Below are 21,696 nucleotides of genomic sequence, written 5' to 3'. Positions count from 1 at the left end.
TCAAACGTGACAGGTTTGCAAAGCCTGTGTGGGCATGTGTGAGGAGCCTTTCCTTACCCATCAGTACAGGAACATTGTCCCCTCCCTCCTGCCAAGTGTTGCTGGAAAACTCCCTCCCCATGCTGGGGCTCTCCTGAGGTGCTTGGCCCATACTCAGTGTTCCAAAACCGTGTGGAAACTTTGAGCTGTTGCATCCTTCCTACCTTGTAGGAAACCCAGCTCATTTCCTGTCAAACAAAATCAACTCATGATGAACTTGCTTGTCTTGGTGACTTTGAAGTTACCAGGAACACTGTTTGCCACTGGTTGCCCTCTGCTTCTTGCCCCGTAGTCTCCTCTGAAGCATCTCTGGGGTGTTCTCATGTGTGCACACCTTGCTGCAACGATGACAAGTGTGGACAACTTTCTAGCACCCCCCAGTGTTGAGAATGGCTGGATAAATTGAGAGGCTCTTTTTTACAAATTTCAGCAAAGTCAGCCTCAGAACCATGATGTGCTGTGCTGGATCTGTGGTGGTTTGAGTTTGTACATTGATTTTTGGGGTTGTATTTGAATGATGCCCTTATGTCTTATACTCTTTCAAGCCTTGAAAGCATGTGCATGCAGCTGCTGACATTTTTGCTCTTTTTCTTCATGTTTCTTTTCATATTTTCTGCTTTTTCACTAGTCTTGGTGAAATTAGTGTATTTAGGAAGCCCTGCCAGGTCCCCTCCTGGCTTCTCTTCCTTCTTTGTGGCACAACAGTGACTTGGTGGGTTGCATCCCCATTCTCGCTGACAACTGGGACTTCATTTGGCCTTATTATTGACTCAAGCTATTTAAAAAGATTTTTGTATTTTATGTAAGGAAGTTTTAAAAAGAGTCTACTACAAAGAAAATACAAAGAAGGCAAAGAGTGGTCCCTCCCAGTGCTACTGTAGCTGATGGGAACTGGTTCTGTCTTTAATCTTCATAGGGATGCCCTTGCTTTTCAAAACAATGAGCTGTTTCACTAACTCCTCAGTGTGCATTTTGAGCAGCTACCAGATCTTTACTTTTTAAATATTTCATCTATTTGGAATGTTTAAATTTGTCCTTGTTAGTGCACAGAATGCAGTACAAACATGGCAGCTCTGAGCATTGCCTTTGAAGGACTCAGGCACACACAGTGTTCCAAGATGTGATGCCACTGGCTTTCCTAATTCTGTTGGCCTTTTTAGAAAAGTCTTCCCCCTCCCCTTTTTCCTGGAAAGCATGAAAGCTTGTCTAGTAACTCCAGAATCCCAACTACCTTTTTTTTTCTAGTTAATCAGCTAAATCTGGTAAATACAGGCTATGGTATGGAGGAGACAGATCCCCAGTTTAAACCAGAGGTTTGTACCACCTCACTGATAATGTGGTTGCTCTGAGAGCTTTGTGTGATTGCACTTAAGCTTTGTGTGATTTTTATAGGCTCAGATAGTTAAACCAAGTTAAAGTTTGCTGGGCTGGGCAGCAGAGAAGAGTTGTGATGTGCTTCTCTACAAGGGAAAAGGCAGCCAGATTCCATCTCACTGTTCTTTTCAAAGTAGAACTGGCCCTTATGTGTGCAGCATATGATGAAATGTCCAGCAGTCTGGTTTAAGAACAGCAGTGCCTCACTTTTGGCTTAGCCTTGTTCCAGTAGGATTGTTCCACTGACTTTACCTGTAACTAGTTCTGATTCACAAGGTTAATGGCAAGTGGCCATTAATTTTGGCTCAGGGCTTTTTTGCTGATGTAAACCAATTCAGACTGTAGCTTGTTTGACATACACTTTTCATCTGAGATGATTCCTTGGTTTGTTCTTATGGAATAGAAAGACTCTTATGAGTATGTACTTGTGCTTTTGATCCTTTTATTTTCAGCTTATGCATGGTATCCCAGAGTGCTTTTGAAAGTGTGTTTACTCATGCTGTAATTCTTCCACCAGACTTCCAGGTCCCACCACGAGGGTGTCCACTGCGGGCAGTGAGGCCAAAGCTCGTGGTTCTCTCAGTGCCAACAACCGACGCAGCCAGAGCTTTAACAATTATGACAAATCTAAGCCTGGACTTCCCCCTCCAACCCCAACAAGCAGCAATGACAAAGGTAAGCACTTGAGACTTTGGTATCCTCTAGATTTTTCTTAACAGTGGCTTCATTTGGGGAAATTTCAGTGTTTCATCAGTCTCCAGAAGTTGTGTGTTGTATCTCAAAGCTGTGTGTTGTAAACATTATGTCTGCAATCCAAAACCCAGCTGGCTTTTCTTGAAAAAGCTGTGAGGAGTCCTTTAATGTATCTGAAGTTGTGACTTGCTGTCCTGAAGGTACATACAAAAAATAACTTAAAAAAAACTCCCTGGCACGGTGATCCATGTTTTTTCATTTTTCTTCAAGCACAGATAAGGGGGAATGAATCAATCATAGAACAAGGCTTTTTGTTTAGCAGTTTGACAAGAATGAAAAATGATGCTTAAAGATTTCTTCCATGTTTTTGTGTAATAAATAGTGCCATGTACTTTCATTTCTCTCACTGTTGTGGAAGATGTTACAGAAGTACAGGCTTTAAGCCCCGTTTCAGGAATCACCTGGCACTGTGTTTGAAGGCAGGAGCCTGTTGTGTTCTGTACATGTGGCAGTGGAGCCACACGTGCAGCAGTGCACCAGGAGCTCTCAGTGCAGCTTTTTTGAATGACATTTACTGACTTTGTGTCCATTCATTGATGTAGTGACCTGACAGCATTCATTAGCTTGAGTTTGTAGCTCTGAGCTCTGTAGTGCAGCATTTACCAGTGGGGCTGGGGGGATGTGGCTGGTGAGAACTGAGCGAGTCACTCCATGTCTTTAAAATCATTGCTGTGGCAAAGATGGGTCAGCACTGGATTTCAGAAGTCTCTTTGCAGTGACTTGACAATCTCAGCCTTGAGGCTCAAGTCTCCTCACTGTCCATGCATGAGTTGAATAACTGTAATGAGGATTTTTCTGGAGGGAAAAAAACTGGTCTGGTTGAGCTTGGCTGGGGTTCTCATGCCTGGATCTTTCCAGGAAACTGTTCTTCCTTCTCGAGGAACTCTTGTGTTAGAACTGCATGTCAGCAGACCTTGGAATGTTAGCCCAAAAAACTGCCCTTGTGATGATGGTAATGGATGGTCCTCAGCATCCTCCAGGGACACTCCAAAGCACCCTGATCAGATTTTGTATAAGAAAAAGATTAAATTCACTGCTGCATAATATCATTATTATAATTATATTACAAAATAATATATTAGCATAATATGCAACATTCTACCTTGGTAAATCCACATTTACTCTTTTAGAAGGTACACTGTGTAAACAGTAGTGAGTTAATTGTAAATAAAATATAACAGTGGTCTCTAAATCAAGTCTGGCTTTGAGTTAAAAGAACAAGGTAACAGATTGTAGCGTGAGCAACAGGATTGAGGAAACCTTATTTTCTGGGGTAATATCTCCCCAGTCTGTGTCTGTGCCCTGCTTGTCAGTGCTCTGCTCTCCTGCTCCTGTCCCACAGCTGCTGGGCTGGGGGGACGTGCTGTGGGACTTGTCCTGAATCATGGGTTGCTTGGCTGGATGATCACACATGGGTGGTGTGATGTTGTGCTGCGTGGAAGAGGGAACTTGGATCTGTTTTGGCTTTCTCTCAGTTTACCAAGATTACTAAATAAGGGAAGTAAAATACTGGTTTTAGTCTTAAAAAAAAAAAAAAGAAGAAAGTGTTCATGCATACAGAGAAATCACAATAATTTGTCAACTGAGTAACTTAAATATAAACTGCTTTTAGGCAGGCAGTTCTGAGAACCCTCATTCCTCACTGTGATTCATCTCTTGAGGAAGATAAACTGGTTGCTGAAGAAGCGTTTGAGATGAGCTGCTTCCTAAGGATATTACAGATGACTGACAGAAACAGGGCTGGTTTTAAGGCTGACAGTCTGCATAAGTTGCATTAAATACTCAGAATTTTGCTCTGGTCAAAATTTCCAGTCATAAATTATGGTCTTAGAAAAAGAATTAAAAAATGAGGGCTTTATGTAAAGTTGAACTTGAACTTTTCTTCAAAGTATACTCATGACACAAAGTTGGTCTGCATCCATGAGAAACAAAAGCAGTTGGTCTGACAAATTTTTGGCTTATTTGAAGTTAATTGTAACGTTGCCAGACAAAGTTTATTGTCAAAGTGCTAAGACAATTCAACTTTTCTGACCCACATCCTGCATTTTGCCTAAGAAAATGGGACTTACGTGGCCATGTTGTGTGCCAGTGTTGGTAACCTGTGTGTTTTTGAGGAAGGAAATGCCTCCTTTGGCACAATTGGTCACTTTTTGATAGAAGGTGGCCTTCAGTGCCTTATGTTTGAATCATTTCTTACAAAGTAGCTTGTAATTTTTAGCTTTTATTAATTGGTGGCATTTCCCTGCAAATGCAGATTGTCTTGTTAGTCAATTGTCTGTGTCTTGTGGCAATGAAAGTGCATTAATTGGATCAAAATGCCTGAGAAAGGGAAAGGACAGCAAGTGGAGCATGGAGCAATAGGGAGCTACTGGGAAATAAATAACCTGCATTTTGTGAAGGATTCTATAAATCCATTACTGATGAGCCCACTGATTTTCTGGAAATGTCGGGGAAAGGATTGAAGCACCATCAGAAAGGGTTACATTCTAGACAGGGAATTTTTATGTGTTACAGGATTTTTTTTAAAGAAAAATTTGAATTGTGAGGAAATAAGTGACTGAGGGTTGTTGTGACTGTTTTTTATGTCTTCCTAATCCCTCCTTACAACTGAAGCCTTTTAAGTCACTTCTGAATTGTCAGGGTTACTTAGTCCATGCTTATATAAGAATACCTTTGGTTTACTTTCATGTCCTGAACCTATCTAAGGTATCAAAAACATCTCTAAGGACTATAGAGAGGCAAATGAGCATTACATTTCTATGCCTGTGTGTAGTTTTTGGTTGCTGGTTATCTTGAGTCTTCACACTACCTTGTCCTTCTAATTGTCTAATACTAGCACAAAATAAAATATAGCCAAAATTTTACTTGCCTATGCAATTTAGAATACATAGATATTTATCCAGAGCAGGGAGGAGCAGAATGGTGTCCTAGGTGGCATCAAGAATGAAACTTCAATATATGGAAACAGACAATTTCAGTAAAGACTTTGAAATAAATCAATGAAAAAATCTACTGTATCAGTGCATTGCTTGCACACAGTGGAGTCTGTTGAGAGGTGCAGAATGGTGGGTATTTTTGCCTAGCTGTGAACACCCTCACATCTTCACTGTTCTTCAGGCACTCAGTCTGTGTTTTGCAGTCTCAAAAGTCTGATAACATTGCAAGGGAATATTCTGCTTATTACTTGGATCCAATCTATAAAATCCATGACATTACAAAGCTGTAGGAAACATAATTTAATATGCCATCTCCACTTTGTTAAGATGTGATGCAGTGATGTGACAGGCACACACACCTTTTTTCATTTTTTTTCTTCTATTTTGTTCCTAATATTTTATTTAAAACAATCCTACAGAGGGCAGTAGAAGTCTGTGGGAAAAATGACACTTTGCCTTTGAGTTGAATGTTAGGGAAAAATGGCAGCAGAAAAAATGCACTGCCAGACTTCAGCTGTTTTCACGTGAGATCAAAGGAATGTTTATTGCTCAGATTTATGAAGAAGGCAGCACTGATGATGTCAGGTTTCTCTGAAATAGTATTAGGAAAAGAAGAAATCCCCAAGAATACCTGCATACAGATTCAGGCACTCCAGTGGAATCAATGACTGTTTTAATACCAGTCTTCTTTTCAACTTACCTGATACAAATCTCTTGAGAGAGTTTGTAAACCAGATCCTGCCAACTCAGCAATAAACTTTGTTCTGCACATCTCAGGTTTTTAGGTATGGCCATACCACATGGGCAGGAGAGTAAGAACAGTGTGTGGTGTTCTTCTGCTCCTTTTATTTTGTTTCTCTTGCATTTTGGGTGAAGCCTTTTGACTTGGGGCACAGTGTATATTTAATCACTGTCTTTTAAAAGGTGGTCACTGTGTTCACGAGGGTGCATGGTGACAGGACAAAAGGCACACATTCCTTTGGGGGAAATCCTGTCTGGAAATAGGAATAGAATTCTTCACCATGAGAAGAATTAAACATTGGAGAAGTTTGTGCAGAGATGGGGTGGGATCTCCCTTGTTGGAGGTGTTCAGGACTCGCCTTGCCAGGGCCCTGGATAACCTCATGTAAGGCTCTGCTTTCAGCTGAAGGTTGGGAGGAGCATCTCCAGGGGGTTCTTGCAGCCCAGACTGTTCTGGGATCTCTACAGTTTAAATGTATGGTTAGTTTCTTAGGGTTTTAAAAGTACCCATGGACAAGGAGTTAACAGTGAGTCATTTAATCCTGGGGTAGGTAAAAAGGCAAAGCAAAACTGAAGTGTGCTTTTGGACACACAAGAGTTCCAGCTCTTTGGAAAATCTCTAATATTTTGCAAGTGTCCTACATTTTTTGCTTTATTTCAATGCTCCATGTTTCCCCTGCTTTTCTGTGGGTGCTCAGCTGTGCTCTGGTGTTGTGGGATTCAGTGATGGACAAACCAGTCTGTGTTATACCCATGGCAGACACAATAACCTACTGGCACTGTAAAAATACTTCCACTACAGCAGGGACCTGCAGTTCCCAAAGGACAGTGTCTCATTGCCATGGCAGCTGTGCATGGATCAAACATGCAGGGAGCCAGAAATGAGGGGTTAATATTACTTGAGTCCAGCTCTGAGCTCTGGCAGGTATAAGATTGCCACATTTTGATACCTTTAAATATTATTTCCTTTGGACCTTTTTATTAACTCTAAACTAGTTAAATAGGGACAGATACTATAGGGTATTTTGAAGGACAGTTAAAGAATTTCTTTCCTCCAACCATTTAAGTTTGTGTTATCAAGACAGGAGTGACTGCCATTAGTGAAATGTTAGCAAGGGAATGTAACCCCCACTTCACTGAGCAAATTGGTGTATGGTTACATATGCCACATGTGTGCTAAATATGTGTGCACTTTATATGTAGGGAGTTATATTTATCAAGTTCACGAGGGCATGGCATCAGAGTCAAGGGTACAATTCAAGAGGCCATGGCAGAGCTTGTCAGAGGTTTGGTAGGAACAGCTCCTAAAAGTTAAATCAGTGTCTTTGTCAACTTAAGTACTTAATCCATATTTAATCCATATTTATTTCATTGAATGTCCTCTTGTATAGAGGGTAGAAAATCCTAAATCTGGAGCTGAGCCTTTGGAATTTATTCTCCTAATGATACAAATATTTCATAGTCAATCCTGTATTGATATAAAAAGCACGTGAGAATACATTCTCTCTGTGTGACGTTGAGCTTGTCTTGAACTCATTTAGTTATAAGGTCATTTAAAAGTGGCAGATTTGGGTGATGTCAAACCCTCAGACTGAATTGAAAAATGCTGCTTTAGTAACAGCAAGGAAAAGCTCCTCTTCATGTGGAGCAAGGTGAGAAATGTGCATAAGGAGATTCGAGTCCCTGTGAAGGCTCAGATTGTCAGAATGTTCTCTGAAAAAGAGGGATGCTGATAGAACACAGAGGAGAGAACTGCATAATGAAGGCTTTAGAAAGTCTCCTTTGCAGTTTGGTATTTCAAAGGTTAATTTATGCTCTTTGTCTGAAAGAAAGGTAACTCCCTTATTACCTACAGGATACCTGTAGGCAGTGACATTTATAGGGATAATAATTCTTCATTACCTCGGTAGGCATCCATTTGTTGGGAATCTGAAATTAGCCCAATTCAGACCCCACACTGAATAGAAATTTTAAGAATGAGGATGTTTAGCCATTAGAAGAGACAGAATCAGATATAATGAGTCAAAGTTTAATGTTTGCCCAGTGCTGATGTTGAGACAGACGTTCCAGTTTTGGCTCAGGAAATTACTGAGTGAATTTCTTTGTGCCCTGTTATCTTTAAGATCAACCTAGATGATTCTGGGAGTTTTCTTGAATGAAAAAAGTTTCACTTAAGCATGTTAAAATGGAGGGCAAGCCCTCTTTTGTAGCTGCGAACAAAATGAGATGAAGTATTTGATGTTCTAAATGTCTGGGTTTGGCTCCTGTTCCAAGTACAGGATGGTCAAGTGATGTTGCACAAGCTTCCTTGCTGGAAAAACCCTGTGTTCTGTTTAACCTCATGCAGTTTTTCCACTCCAAATAAATTAATAATAATAAACAGAGACAAAACCCAGGCTTTTGCCTTTGTGCTGAATAATAGTGTAAGAATTTTTTAAAAAAAGAAAAAATTAAAAAACAGCAGTTAAAAAGAAAGCTCTGTGACTTGTAATCAAAATAGAAATTGGTATTAGGGAGTTAAAATTTTGATTTTTTTTTTTGCCATTTATAGTAGCATTCAGCCTGAATGGGAAAGGGAAGGGTTTTTATGGCATTAGATACAGGGATGGTTCTCATGGCAGCGGAGGGAGCCGAGATGTTGGATTCAGTCCTGGGGCACTGAGCCAGCTGAGTCAGTGCTGGCAGGAGGGCACTGGGATGGCTGAACTGGCACTCCTTCTACAACGGTTGGAGTGACCAGACAGGGGTCAGGACCTTAAACTGGAGGAGGGCAGGCTTAGATTGCGGATTAGGAAGAAATTCTCCCGGAGAGGGTGGGCAGGCCCTGGCACAGGGTGCCCAGAGATGCTGTTGCTGCCCCATCCCTGGGAGTGTCCAAGGCCAAGCTGGACAGGGCTTGGAGCAACCTGGTCTAGTGGAAGGTGTCCCTGCCCATAGCAGGGGGTGGAACCAAATGATCTGTAAGGTCCCTTCCAACCCAAACCATTCTATGATCCTATGATTATATATTATTACATAACAATTGTTGCAATAAACCTCATAATTTTGAATTACATTCTTTGCTAATCACAGACTGAATGTTCCTGGAGTGTTCAGGTATGTGATATCTCATAGAGGAGGGAGATCATACAAACTGCTGAAATTAATTTTCCCAGTGCTCCCTGCTGAGTCAGTCACTGGGACACTGATAAATAGGGAATATTAAGCCTGGTATCTCAGTGTTCAGAAAGCTGTAAAGTGATTTTATAGAAGGAAACAGCTGGCTCCTACAAGAGATAGCAGTAAGTTAAGTATTTTTGTTCATTTAGTTTTTCTTAGGCAGTTATAACTTTCTTCATGACTGAAAGTTGTGTCCATGTAGATTTAGAAAAAGTTTCCTTCATTTGACTTTTTAGACCACTTACTTTCACTCCTGTACTATATCCATTTTGAGCTTAGTTTTGTTTTTGTTATTTTTATTTTTAGGTTTCACTTTCTTTAGAAAATGGCATGAATCTAATGTTTAGTTTTGAAACATTGACTTGATAAGACTGCAGAATTCAGTCAGATTAAAAGCACTGGAAAATTGGAAAAGGTTTCATATTTTTAAGAAGTCTAAGGCCCCAAGATTTGCAGCCAGTTTGCCCACACTTTCACATTTTCATTGGGAAATAAATGTGATTGGCTCAACAATGTGAGAATGTGATAATTACTTATATCTCAGTTATCCCACCCTGTGAGAATGTACCAGAGTTTTATTTAGGTCAGGCACGAAGCAAACATCACCTTGTGCTTTGTGTTCAGGATGCTGCCTCTGTTCTCATCTGGGCTGGCACTCAAGAGATGCTCTCTGGTTTTACTGACCAAGGGATTTCCCTATAAGTCAAACTGATGATAAATTTGCAGAATTTATCTCAAAAAAATCTATAGAGCAGGTGGTGTTTTCTTTTCTTTTGTTCTGTGCACTACCAAAAAGCAGATGCTGGAACAACCCTATGTAGTTTTCTAAGTATAATTTGCATTTAAGGTATTTACAAGATGTTCAGGGTGATTTATTTTGCCTTGGATTATAGTGCAGCAATCATGAATTTGATGTGGCAAGAGTAAAAATGAACATATATAGAGAAAGTGTGGGGTAATCTGAAAGATACCCTGAGTAACCCCGTAGTTTCTTTTGTTGAGTCATAACTTTGCAGTGTAAATACACCTCCTGGGTTTAACTCTGCTTCAAGATCTGTGTTTAAAATTTTGCCAGGTTTGCAGCTTACATTATGTACTTGCAGACCTGCATTTGTTAATAGCATGTGGAGTCTCTGTTCCAGTTCTGAAGGAAAATCAGCTGTATCTGTGCCTGAGAGGGGTTTGTTAGTCTGTTCTGAGATGTCTCAAGACAGGACTTGGCCATCTCTTGGAGTGCATCCCTTCTGCTGTCCATTTGCTCTAAAGAGTAACTATTAAAAATGTGTCTATTAAAGCCATTCTGTGTGGCTAAAAATAAGGCACATTTTTGCTCCTCCTTTATCTCTGTCTCTTTTATAACACTCTTCATGTATTTGAAGGCTTACGATGTCTCCCCTCAGTCTTTCCTCTTCTAGACTGAACAATCTTTACTATTCCAACCTTTTCCTCAGAGACATAAGGTTACTCCCTTATGTGAGAAGGTGACTCTCCTGAGGGTCATTAGTATCAAACAAAACACTCGTCTCTGGGCAGTTAAGATATATCTTGGGGTGTTGTTTGCAGCCTTTCACTTTTTGTGCTGGTTTAAAGGTGAACCAGCAGGGGAAATGAACTCACCACGAGAGAGATTATAAGTCAGACCTAAAATTTAATAATAATATTACAATAAATACACTGACACAAAAGGGAAATTGCTTTCAACTCACAAAAACCCCAGCAGTATAACCCAGTGTCCTGGGGCACAAACCCAAGGGGGTTTGTTTGCCCTTGTGCTGAGACCCCTGTGGTTCCCCTAAGTCCAGAGCAAAAGGAAAAGAAAAACCTGTTGGTGCAGGCGAGGGCTGTGGTCTGGGCGAGAGCGAGGATCTCGTCCTGTCGAGGTCCTGCTGCTGCTCTGGATCCGCCGAGAGGTTCCCGAGGTCTTCTTACCCACCCCTTATGTACCCTCAGAGAGCTCTCAGTCCTTCCCCCTGGGCGGGGACTCACACAATGGGTGATTAACTCTGGGAGCCAGAGGGTGTTGAGCTGTTGATGACCCATTAGCAGCCACACCCCCTCAGGCTGAGTGTGAAGGTGATAATGGCTCCCTGGGCAGCTGCTGCTAATGGTCCATTGACCTTGGGGAATGGATAGAGGGGGTAGAATACACAGCTTTGATCACCCCCACACAGGGTTAGCTGGTCCCTCCTGCTGAACTAGGACACTTTTCTAAGCAAATACACTTTTTGAAAGATTGGCTTGTCTTAGTCAATTTTTAGTGACATATTTGTGTTGTGTGTGCGCTCATCAAGCAGCTTAAAGACTGTCAGAAAATAACAAACAGTATGGCACATTTGTAGGACAAGATCCAAGTGTGCAGTAAATCATATTCCTGCTTAATTTTACAACTGTTCAACTGGCTGAATCTAGCATTTAAAAATATGTCCTCTTTTACCTAAACAAAGGCTGGCTGAAGGCTTAATCATGGCTGAAGTGGAGCTTTACAAGACCACAGGACTTTGCCATGGTTGTGTAAGCCAACTATTTAAAATAAGCCAAAAATGTATTTAAATAAAGTTTTGGGGAAAACAAACCCTAAAAAAAATTAGCCAATGACATGTTCTTAACTGTACAGTTAATGAGGATAAAAATCCTGAGCTTTGAAGTAAAATGTAACCCTGAGGAGCAGCTTCTAGCCCAGTGTCCATCTGCAGAGCTGCCCTGGAGGTGGTGGAACCACATTAATTCATACCAGCTGAAGAGCTGGTCCAGCATTTTGTGGCTCTAGATGTTTCCTCTTAAAATAAACATTTAGAATTTCTTGTAAATTTATTGCTGGGTGAAGCGTGCCAGAGAAACAACCATGGAAGCAAAAGTTCACTATTAAATCATAGGAAAGCAAACAGCAGTGGTGCTGCATCCCACACTTCCCTGAGTGCCAGCACGTTCCTGCCACATCTGCAGAAGCCCCTTTTCCTTGGGTAAGAGCATTGTCTACCTTCCCTGGGCCCTTCCACTTGTGGCTGCTCTGCTGAGCCTTTTGCCTGTTCCTTATTCATAACCAAAGAGATCTGAGGAGTCTGTAACTGGCACCAGAGAGCTGCCAGCACTCCTGAGCTGGCTGGTGAGCATAAAGCCATGGCCCAACCCTCCATTTCTGTCTTGAACAGCAGATTGTTACCTTCACCTTGGCCTGGTTTGAAATATCTGTTGCTACAGATAGTAGGGTAGTTTTGTTGCCTAGAGAGAGGAGAGGAAGGATACCCCACTATAAATAGCAGTATGTATCTGTCAACTGGTTTTGATATAAAAATATAATTCTTGCATGTTGATGTGTGTTCATGTATAGGTGTAAATGTAGATCATAGAATCATTGATTCAGTGGGGTTGGAAGAGACCTCCGAGGTCATCAAGACCAACCCTTAATCCAATCCCACTTTGATTACCAGATCATGGCACTCAGTGCCACGTCCAGTCTCAGTTTAAAAACCTCCAGGGATGGGGAATCCACCCCCTCCCTAGGCAGCCCATTCCAATGCCTGAGCACTCTCTCTGGGAAGAACTTCTTCCTGATATCCAACCTAAACCTCCCCTGGCAGAGCTTAAGCCCCTGCCCTCTTGTCCTGCTGTTGGTTGCCTGAGAGAAGAGACCAATCTCCACCTGGCTACAACATCCTTTCAGTTACAGACAGTGATAAGGTCTCCCCTGAGCATCCTCTTCTCCAGGCTAAACACCCCCAGCTCCCTCAGCCTCTCCCCACAGCACTTGTGCTCCAGTCCCTTCTCCAGCCTCGTTGCTCTTCTCTGGCCCCGCTCCAGCCCCTCAGTCTCTTTTCCTGACCTGAGGGGCACAGAACTGAACACAACACCCAAGGTGTGGCCTCACCAGTGCAGAGTACAGGGGAAGGGTCACTGCCCTGGTCCTGCTAGCCATGCTATTTTTGATACAGGACAGGATCCCATTGGCCTTCTTGGCCACCTAGTGGTGGTGAAGTGTGTTATTTCTGAGTGGGTGAGTGCCACACCTCAGGTTGAATGTGGGCTGTCCATGTTTGGGGGTGCATTGGTGTTTCCCATGGGTGTGCACCCCTGTGCACTGCTGTTCACCCTCTGCTGTGTGCAGTGTGTGACATCTCCCTGGGCACAGTGGGGTAGTTCTGAGTTGAAGTGTAGTTCAGCTTGGCTTGTTCACTGCTCGCTGTTACACATTTTTTCCTATTGCCTGTCCCTTCTCTGTTAAAAATGTGGCTCCATCTCCATGGTCAGCCCAAGCCACCACCAACACAGAAATGGACAATACTCCCTGACTGCAGTTCTCACAGCACTAGTTTGTGTGTGCCCTCTTTCACAGAACCTGCAGGAGAGAGATGTGTCAGACCAGGGCTGCCAAGGGGTACATATTGTCCACTCCAACTAAGAATAAAACTTAATGAAAGGCTCCGTAACAGCTCCCTGCCTGGAATTCATTAATGCTTTTGAATAACTCTGTTGTGAGAACTCTTGGGGGATTAGATTGTACAAATAATGAGAAGGAAATGGAGAGGAATGAACAAGAATGGTATTTGTCTAGTAATAAATGGAGAGTGCAACTTGTTTTGAATGGCACAGTAAACTCGGTTTCATTATTTTTATGATCATTTAACCGGAATGTGGTCGATAGAGGTCCCTCCAACCTCTCTCTTAAGGCAGTCATGTGGACAGTATTCTGAATTTTACAGTAACTAAACAAAAACAAGGAATGCAAGTGTCTTAGTTGGTTATGTGGAGACAATGAGTAAAGGATTGCCTGTGCTCTGGTTCTGTTTCCCCTCACCTCAGCAGCAGCTGAGTCTTGGTGACGTGAACCAGCCAACAGCAGAGCTGTTGTTCATGTGCTGGAGCTCTGTGGGAATGAAGGAGATGTGACAGAAATGTGAAGGTCGAGTTTCTGACACATCCACAGGCTTTGGTGAGGGTTTTCAGAGATGCAACACATTTCTGTGAATACACGGAATTGCTCTTGAAGCTGCAGAGTTCACAAGAATGGGGCTGAAGTAGATGTGATGGAAGGAGAGAAAAATATCATGGAATAAAGGTAATTTTTGTCTTGTGTTACAGAAAACTAAATCAACCCTAAAGAGAAAGCCAGTGGGCAGAAGTTGAAGGAAGCAATTCTGCTTAGTTAGAAAGGGTCCTGAGCAACCTGGTTTAGTGGAAGGTGCCTCTGCCCACAGCAGGGGGTGGAACTGGATGATCTTTGAAGTCCCATCCAACCCAAACCATTTAGTGGTTCTATGATTCTAAGTTTTGGTCCTCAGCAAAGCAAGATGTTTCCTATCCAGGCTTTTCTCAGTTTATACAGAATTTCCCTATCTGGCCATCTCTGCTTTAAGAAAAGATAAATTTTGTTGCCTTTTTTTTTTTTTTTTTTTTTTTTTTTTTTTTTTTTTTTTGGTGCAGAATAGGAGAGAGAACAGAAAGCTTCAGTGGTCAAGCCATATCTCAGCCAGCCCCTTCCTCCCAGCTGTGGTTCTTTCCAGCCATCAGGGTTACAGTTGAAATGGAAACTGCTGGGGGCCAGAAGGGTTGGGCTTATTTTGATTAAGGACAGTGTGCCAGGTTGCTCTTGTTGGGATTGTTCTGCTCTACCTGCCTGTGGTTGGGATTACGGAAAATGGTGATTTTTGTAGTCAGCTCTTGGAAGAAATGCAGACATTTCCACACTGCCAGGGGTTGCTGAGCATGATAAATCATTACTGAGGAACAGAACAGCTCAGCTAAAGAGTTTTTCCCTATAGGGCTTTATTTGTAATGCTTTTAAAGGAGAGTCTTCTGGTGGGTGAATAGGAAGGGTCAAGATTCACTATTTATTCTTCTATGGGAAATGATGGAACTGCCACAGTGGTTTCTGTAGTTCTGACACTCTAATGTCACAGAGCAGAGCTGCTTTTATTTCCTAAATTAGAAGCTGCTTGTGGATTTGCTTTTAAATCTGTTATCTAATCTATGGACTGGACTGAAAGATATTTCTCCTCATAAGAGCTTCTTACTTTTCCCATAGCTGTGAAATAAAAAATGACAGTTTGTTCATTTTCAAGTGGGTGAAAATGCTGTTAAGTTCTTGACCCTCCTAAGGAGAAGTAACCATGAGAACATCCTTTGCCTGTGTGTTGCCTTTCATGCCTATAATGATGGCTTTTGAAAGTTTTCAGTTATAGCAAATCAAAGTCCACTTACTTAGAGTGAACATGACAAATGATGGAAAATTGCATATATTTGCTCCTGACGTTATTATAAAATAAGCTCTCAAAGACTTCAGTGGGAGAATTAAATCAGAAGCCTTCAAATTATTTTTTTCCTCTTTACAAACTACAGATGCAGTTCAGTCTTTGCAGGAGCAGCTGAAATCAGATTTACCCATGCTACAATGTGCATTGGCATTGGAACTAGACCACCAACATCTTTTTTAGCAGGACTGCTAGGAACAAAATAGATTTCAGGCCAAGACTTGACCTTGAAAAGAGGAAAGCGATCGTTATTTATTGTAGACTGTAGCTTGGGTTTGAAAACATTTCTTTTATAGTCACTTTTAGTTAATGCAAGTTGCTGAAGAAAGAAAATATCTCCCTCACAAAGGAACACATGGGAAATAATAAGCTTATTAATTGAATGCATGGAACCTGCTCTCCTTTCCATGAAAGAAGGGCCTATGCTATGCTGAATACAACTTTGCCCTTTGCATGCTGATGTGTTCTCCACAGACTGGTGTTACTGCTTCATTAGGAAACCCACCCAGCATTTGAAGCTGCAGTCTGGCAGCACAACTCCTTTCCTTCCCCAAGCTTGGTAAAAGAGCCAGCAGACTTTTTTGTAAAAAAGAAACAGATAATCATTAAAAACCCCAAAGTTTGCTTAAACTGAGGCAATTTTTCATTTTAGGGTGAACCTTTTATTTCTTGCAGTGACTTTGCATGGTGCAATATAACAAATTACTTGAGGATTTTCAATTCCAAGTTTCACTGTATTTGCCCCAGGTATGAATCAAAATCCACTTCACTTGTGTACAACAATATCTTCTTCTCCTTCCTGAAGTGTTGCTGCTTAGGGTGTATATTAAGAGTTTGTAAATATTTTTCATTCATTTCAGATGTGTAGCATCCAGATTTTGCTTTGTGGGAAATGCAAAGTAGAGACTCTGAAAATTACATTACTGTCACAATATATTATTTTCTTTTTTTTTTTAATGTTACATTCATGGTATTGTTGTCCTAATTCTGGTTTCTCTGACGTGTCTGTAAATGGAGCTACATTGTGCTCATCCTACACCACTGGCAATGGAAGCAAATTTCAGTTCCAAACAGGAGGATGTGTGTGGGGGAGCTGGGACAAAGAACTATTGTGTTTATAAACAAATAAACCTAAAAAAGCTTATTTTGGTCAGTGACCAAATATAATTAATTAATTAATTTCTTTTCTGAAAACATTAAAAAAATAAAATGAAAGGAGATGTTAAAAAGTCCTGGATTTTGTTGAGAAGTAAATGTTGAGCAATGCTTTGGGATTTGGAAAACAAGACATTTCACTTGATCCAAGCCAAGCCTTTTCCCCCAGAAATCTGTGGACTGGAGCACCTGTCTAGGCTCTAAGGCTGAAGTTGAGATCCCCAATGAACCAACACCTTCCACTAACTGAGTGTACAACCTGCTCTCCTACTTTGTAGTTACACCCTCTTACTGGGAATTTTCTTTTTGTCACCCTTATATTGTCACAGTCCTGTTTTTCTGAGCAAGTAAAGGCTTCCCTGCCCCTATTGATTAGCCCATCAGGTTCCTTCCCAGACCTGCTCATGTGGATAAGGAACTTAATGCTGAAAGTACTCACAGTCTCCAGTTTCTGTAGCAATATCTCAATATTGAAATGGGCAACCACTTTAAAAATAATCTACAGGATTTAAATGTAAATTATGCACAGTTGGGATTTTCATGAAGCTTTCACTACATTGCTGGATGTCTTCTGTGGAAGGGAAGCTGAGACAAAGGCTCACTTGTTCTGGATGTCCAAAAGGAGCCTGGTATGGTGTGGCAAGTGGGGAGGGGATTGGGATGAGTAGGAGTGCTGCAGGAAATCAAAATAATAACAAAGCAGCGGTGGATGGTGAGAGGCACAGAGGAAAGAGAAGTGGTGTCCAGCTTTTGCAAGCAGAGGGAGGAACCTTCCTCTCTTGTGTCTGTGTCAGGTCACTGGGAGCCACTGTGACTCCTGCAGTGGTGGCATCACTGTCCCTGGAAGTGCTCAAAGAACATGGGACACGGTTAAGTGGTGGGTTTCACAGTACCAGGTTAATGGTTGGACTCAATCTTGGAAGATTTTTCCAACCTTAATGATTCTATACCATCACTTCTTCAGTCCTCTTTAACCCATCAGGTTGGATTCAGAAGGCTTCAGCAGAGAAACGAGAGGAGCAGGTGGCATTACTGTTTGGCACAGTTTATGGCTTGATTTTCTTTCTGTACTGGAGTAAAACAGGAGGAATGCCCTGGAAGTCAGGAAGCTGGCACAGGCTTAAAAGGAGCGTGATTCCTTTCTGTGTCTGTAATCCAGCTCATGCTTCCTTCCCAGCTCCATGTGGGTAGTTTGTCATAGGATAAGGACTGGCAAAGCTGGCCAGTATCGTAGTTACTGGTTAATAACAGGGTGCTGGAGATCTTCTGACTTCAGTAGTATTTTTTAAAGTATCGTTAGTTCCTGCTATCCCACTCTATCCATAAGCATGTGAAGCAGCTGAGTTTGTTACGAAGGAGTCTCTAATACTGTCAGAAACCCGATGCTGTGTTGAGTCAGGAAGATGTATGTGCTTGAAATCTTCAGCAGATCTGCTTTGGATCAGAGGAGGGAGGTCAGCAGAGCAGTGTCTTCACCGAGCCACTGCAAGTGAAGCAAAGCAGTCCCTGTGTGGCTGCAGCAGCTCGTGATTTACGGGGCTGCTCTCCCAGGGCTGCTCCTGCTGCCGAGGACGCGCGCTCCGCGCCGCTGTTGATTTTTGAATTAAAAAAATGCTGCTCTGTACACAGTTTACTTGAGTGAGGGAGGGCAGGGAAATATAGGTAAGAGCCGTTAATCCCCAGCAGGCTGCTGGGCAGGCAGCAGACACAGATGACAAAACTTAATTGGAAACATGAGCAGTTTAACAGCAAACGTATTTGTGATAATTGAGAGAGTGACATCTCCAGAAAGGAAACTCTGCAGAGAGAAACTTCAGAGGAGAAGTGGCCACTGGTAGGTGAGTGTGATTTTTCAAGATCTCTTTAAGCTCTAAACTAATTTCTTAACCAGAACAAATACTATTAGGAGGAACTAACTAAATAAAAGGTTTGTTTTCTCTGCAGGGGGAGGACTGTGCAGTTACTGCAACAAGTTTATTTTACAGCTGGGTTAAGATATATAGTAATACTTATTTTAGGTTCATTGCAAAAGGACACAGTTGGTTTTATTTTTGTACATGGAGGCTTCTTCTACCTTTTACATTCACCACTTCTAATAACTGAAAAGACTGCAGTTTTACTTTTTTCCTTACTCCTACATTTTTTATATGTTTGAGGTTTTTCTAAGAATCAAACTTGTACAGCAAATATTTTGCCAAAAGCAGAGGGAACCCTCAGTTAGAAAATAGTGCTGTGTTTTTGCTAATGAAAAAGTATTGTGGACTTAATAAGGGAGAACTCATTGCAAAACACATTTTGGTTTGAATTGGAAGAGGTTCTTTTTTTCCTTCTTGAAACAGCAAGTAAATGTAAATTATACAGTAGGAGCTCATTGCTCTTCTGCTGGGTAGGAAAAGAAAACTAGCTTTTATTTTATCTACATCATACTCATGTTGAAAATACTGATACGTGTCTGTTTAATGTTACTAGTGTAAAATTCTTAGTGTTTTCTTACAGAAAGAATCTCATTCTAACTGTAGCATCAGGTACTACCATGTTGGTTTTTTGGGTTGTTTTTTTTTGTGTTGTTTCCAGAGCCTGCAGACAGCACAGCCTCCCAGCCCACAGGAATGAATGAAAATGTCTCATCCTCAGTTCAAAGCTGCGGCAGCACTCTCAGTTGCAATAACTCCTCAGCCATCCCTCAGCCCAGCTCTGCTATTAAGCCTTGGCGCAGCAAGTCCCTCAGTGCTAAGCACACAGCTACGTCTTCCATGTTGTCGGTAAAGCAGCCGGCGGTAGAGCCTTCAAAACCACCCCCAGAAATTGTCAAAACAACTCCCAACGCCCAGAAATCCATGCTGGAAAAGTTAAAGCTCTTCAACAGCAAAGGAGGCTCCAAAGCTGGAGGGACGACGCTGGAGGGTCCGGGGTCTCGGGACAACAGTTGTGAAAGGCTGGAGACGCTTCTCAGCTTTGAGGAGAGCGAGGAAATCAATGCCGCAAATCCAAGCGTGAATAACCCGGGGTCAATGTCCAGTAGTCCCAAAATTGCACTCAAGGGAATTGCACAAAGGACTTTTAGCCGGGCACTGACTAATAAGAAAAGTTCTCCAAAGGGTAATGAGAAGGAGAAACAGAAAGAGAAGGAAAAGGATAAAAGTAAAGACATTACAAAGAGAACATCTATCACTGAAAAGCCAGACCTGAGAGAGGAACCAAAAGAAGAACAGACAGCACTAGCAACAACAGAGATGCCAAAAAAGTCCTCCAAGATCGCAAGCTTTATCCCTAAAGGAGGAAAGCTGAACAGTGCCAAGAAGGAGGCCTCTGCCCCTTCGCACAGTGGAATACCAAAACCAGGACTGAAAAACAGCACAGGGAAATCCTCAAGTGCCCCCGTCCCTGCAAAGGAGGGCGAGAGGAGCCGCGGTGGCAAGGCCAGCGCGGGGCTCTCGCACCAGAAGTCCCAACTGGACAGCCGGCACTCCAGTTCCTCGTCCAGCCTTGCTTCGTCCGAGGGCAAAGGCACAGGGGGCCTGCACAGCAGCAGCAGCAGCCAGGCTGTGAACGGGCCCGCTGTGAGCACACACAGCACGGGCAGCAACACTGTGAGTGTGCAGCTACCTCACCCCCAGCAGCAATACAGCCACCCCAACACCGCCACAGTCGCCCCCTTCATGTACAGGTATGGCGCGGCTCCGGCGGGTTCCTGGGATGGGATGCTCTTGGGAGGGTCATTTGGGACTCTTTTGGGATGGGAGGGTGAAGCAGCAATGCTGCTGCATGTAAAAGTGTCTTGCTTTAAGAGAGAAGGCAATGTATGCATTTACACAAAAACTGAGGGTGAAGGCTGCCAGGCTAAGATGTGTGATGGATAGGAGGGGGAATAACTGTTGTGTTCACCTCTGCGAAAAGGTAAGATGAGGATCTGAACACCTTGACCAGGTACTGCTCTGCCACATGGTACAGCCACATGTAGCAGGTTTGTTTTGTGCATCATAGCTTTAAAAATTGTAACAGCACCAATTTATGATGTAGATGCACTCATGGTCTTCAGGGTCACAATGGTGGAGCTGCCTCACTATAAGCAGGAATGGGGAATTAAAAAAAAAATTAATGAAAAACATCCCTTAGTATAGATAAGGCCAGACAACAAGTCTGCTGTTCTGTGCATTAACCCTGAATGAGATGAGCAAAGGAGTGGCCAAATGAGGTCACAGCTGACCTCTGTCTAGTCCATTTTCTGTTCGAAGCATCTTCTGTTAGCCAATGGGAAGTGTAACAACAGGGAAATCAATAGCAAAGATTCCTAGGGACACAAGAAGTTCCTCAGTTGGATCACGAGATGTTTGGTTTGGACAGCTGTCTCTTAAGTTTTCTTTGACACCACTTAATTCTTTCATATAAAGAGCTCGCAAGGACTTGTTCTGTCTTCCTCATCTTCTTGCTGTTCATAGTTTGGGAGACTTTTATCACATCCTTCCCTTCCTTAAGGCCTCCTCCTATTGAGACACAAGTTGCAGAAAGGATTCGCTTGCTTTTCTAAACCGTTCCTCTGAGAGGAGTCCAGGTTGGCCGGACCCAGTTTTAGCCCTAGACTTTGTCAGCTTTGTTTGTGTCTAAAGGATTATATAGGTCTAATTGAACTTTTACGTAACTTTGCCCTGCAGGGTTAAGGATAGCAAACCAGATATATTTATATAAAAATAGATGTTTTATTATGATAATGATTAGATTAGAATCAGAACTATTTACTACACAGTATGGGAAGCTATAACTACTAGTATAGTACAGTGCACTATTTTGAGCAAAGAGGTGTGTTAGAAAACCCTGCTGTTACAAAGTAGGACTGGACTTTAATAGCATAAAGTGATTGTCAGTCATGTGTCTCCTGGCCAGCTGTGCCAGCTTAGCATCTTAAGTTCTCAGAAGTATCACTCGTTTGTTCCTTTATCAGGCACTTCACCGGGTCTGCCACATCTTCACCTCACCATCAGGATGTTTAACTTTGGGACTGATGAGTCAGGCTGGTTTCAACATTACTCAACACCAAAATTCAGCAGCATGAGGCCCCCTTCTCCTTTCACTACCAACAGCTTGAAAATGGGGTATTGTTCAAGTTGTTTTACCCCTACTCTAGGCAGAGCATCCTGCTACAAGGGGCAGCTGAAATTAAGAATATTGCAATAGCCATTCCCCACTGTGTCTTCACTTCGTACAGCACTTGCCCTTTTGGGCTTCCAGGTTTATGTGGCTCTGTAACCAAAACACAGCCCAATTAGCAAAGTGAAATGAATCACATTCTATTGCTC

The 21,696-nt window shown here is 42.3% G+C and overlaps 1 protein-coding gene across 4 annotated transcripts in view; it reads left to right on the top strand.

Moving 5' to 3' along the window:
* Positions 1 to 21,696, top strand: part of NAV2 (neuron navigator 2) — a 390,109-nt gene that overhangs the window by 259,747 nt on the left and 108,666 nt on the right. For all 4 annotated transcript variants that reach the window (XM_071559142.1, XM_071559141.1, XM_071559140.1 and 1 more), the window contains 2 exons: positions 1,931 to 2,088; positions 18,977 to 20,069. In XM_071559142.1, the coding sequence (XP_071415243.1) occupies positions 1,931 to 2,088; positions 18,977 to 20,069 (1,251 nt within the window). The remainder of the gene's footprint in view (positions 1 to 1,930; positions 2,089 to 18,976; positions 20,070 to 21,696) is intronic.

This window comes from Pithys albifrons, chromosome 6 (genome assembly GCF_047495875.1).
Source record: "Pithys albifrons albifrons isolate INPA30051 chromosome 6, PitAlb_v1, whole genome shotgun sequence".
NCBI lineage: Eukaryota > Metazoa > Chordata > Aves > Passeriformes > Thamnophilidae > Pithys > Pithys albifrons.
The sequence above is the reverse complement of the archived record's forward strand: the minus strand, read 5'-3'. Positions and strand labels throughout refer to the sequence as shown.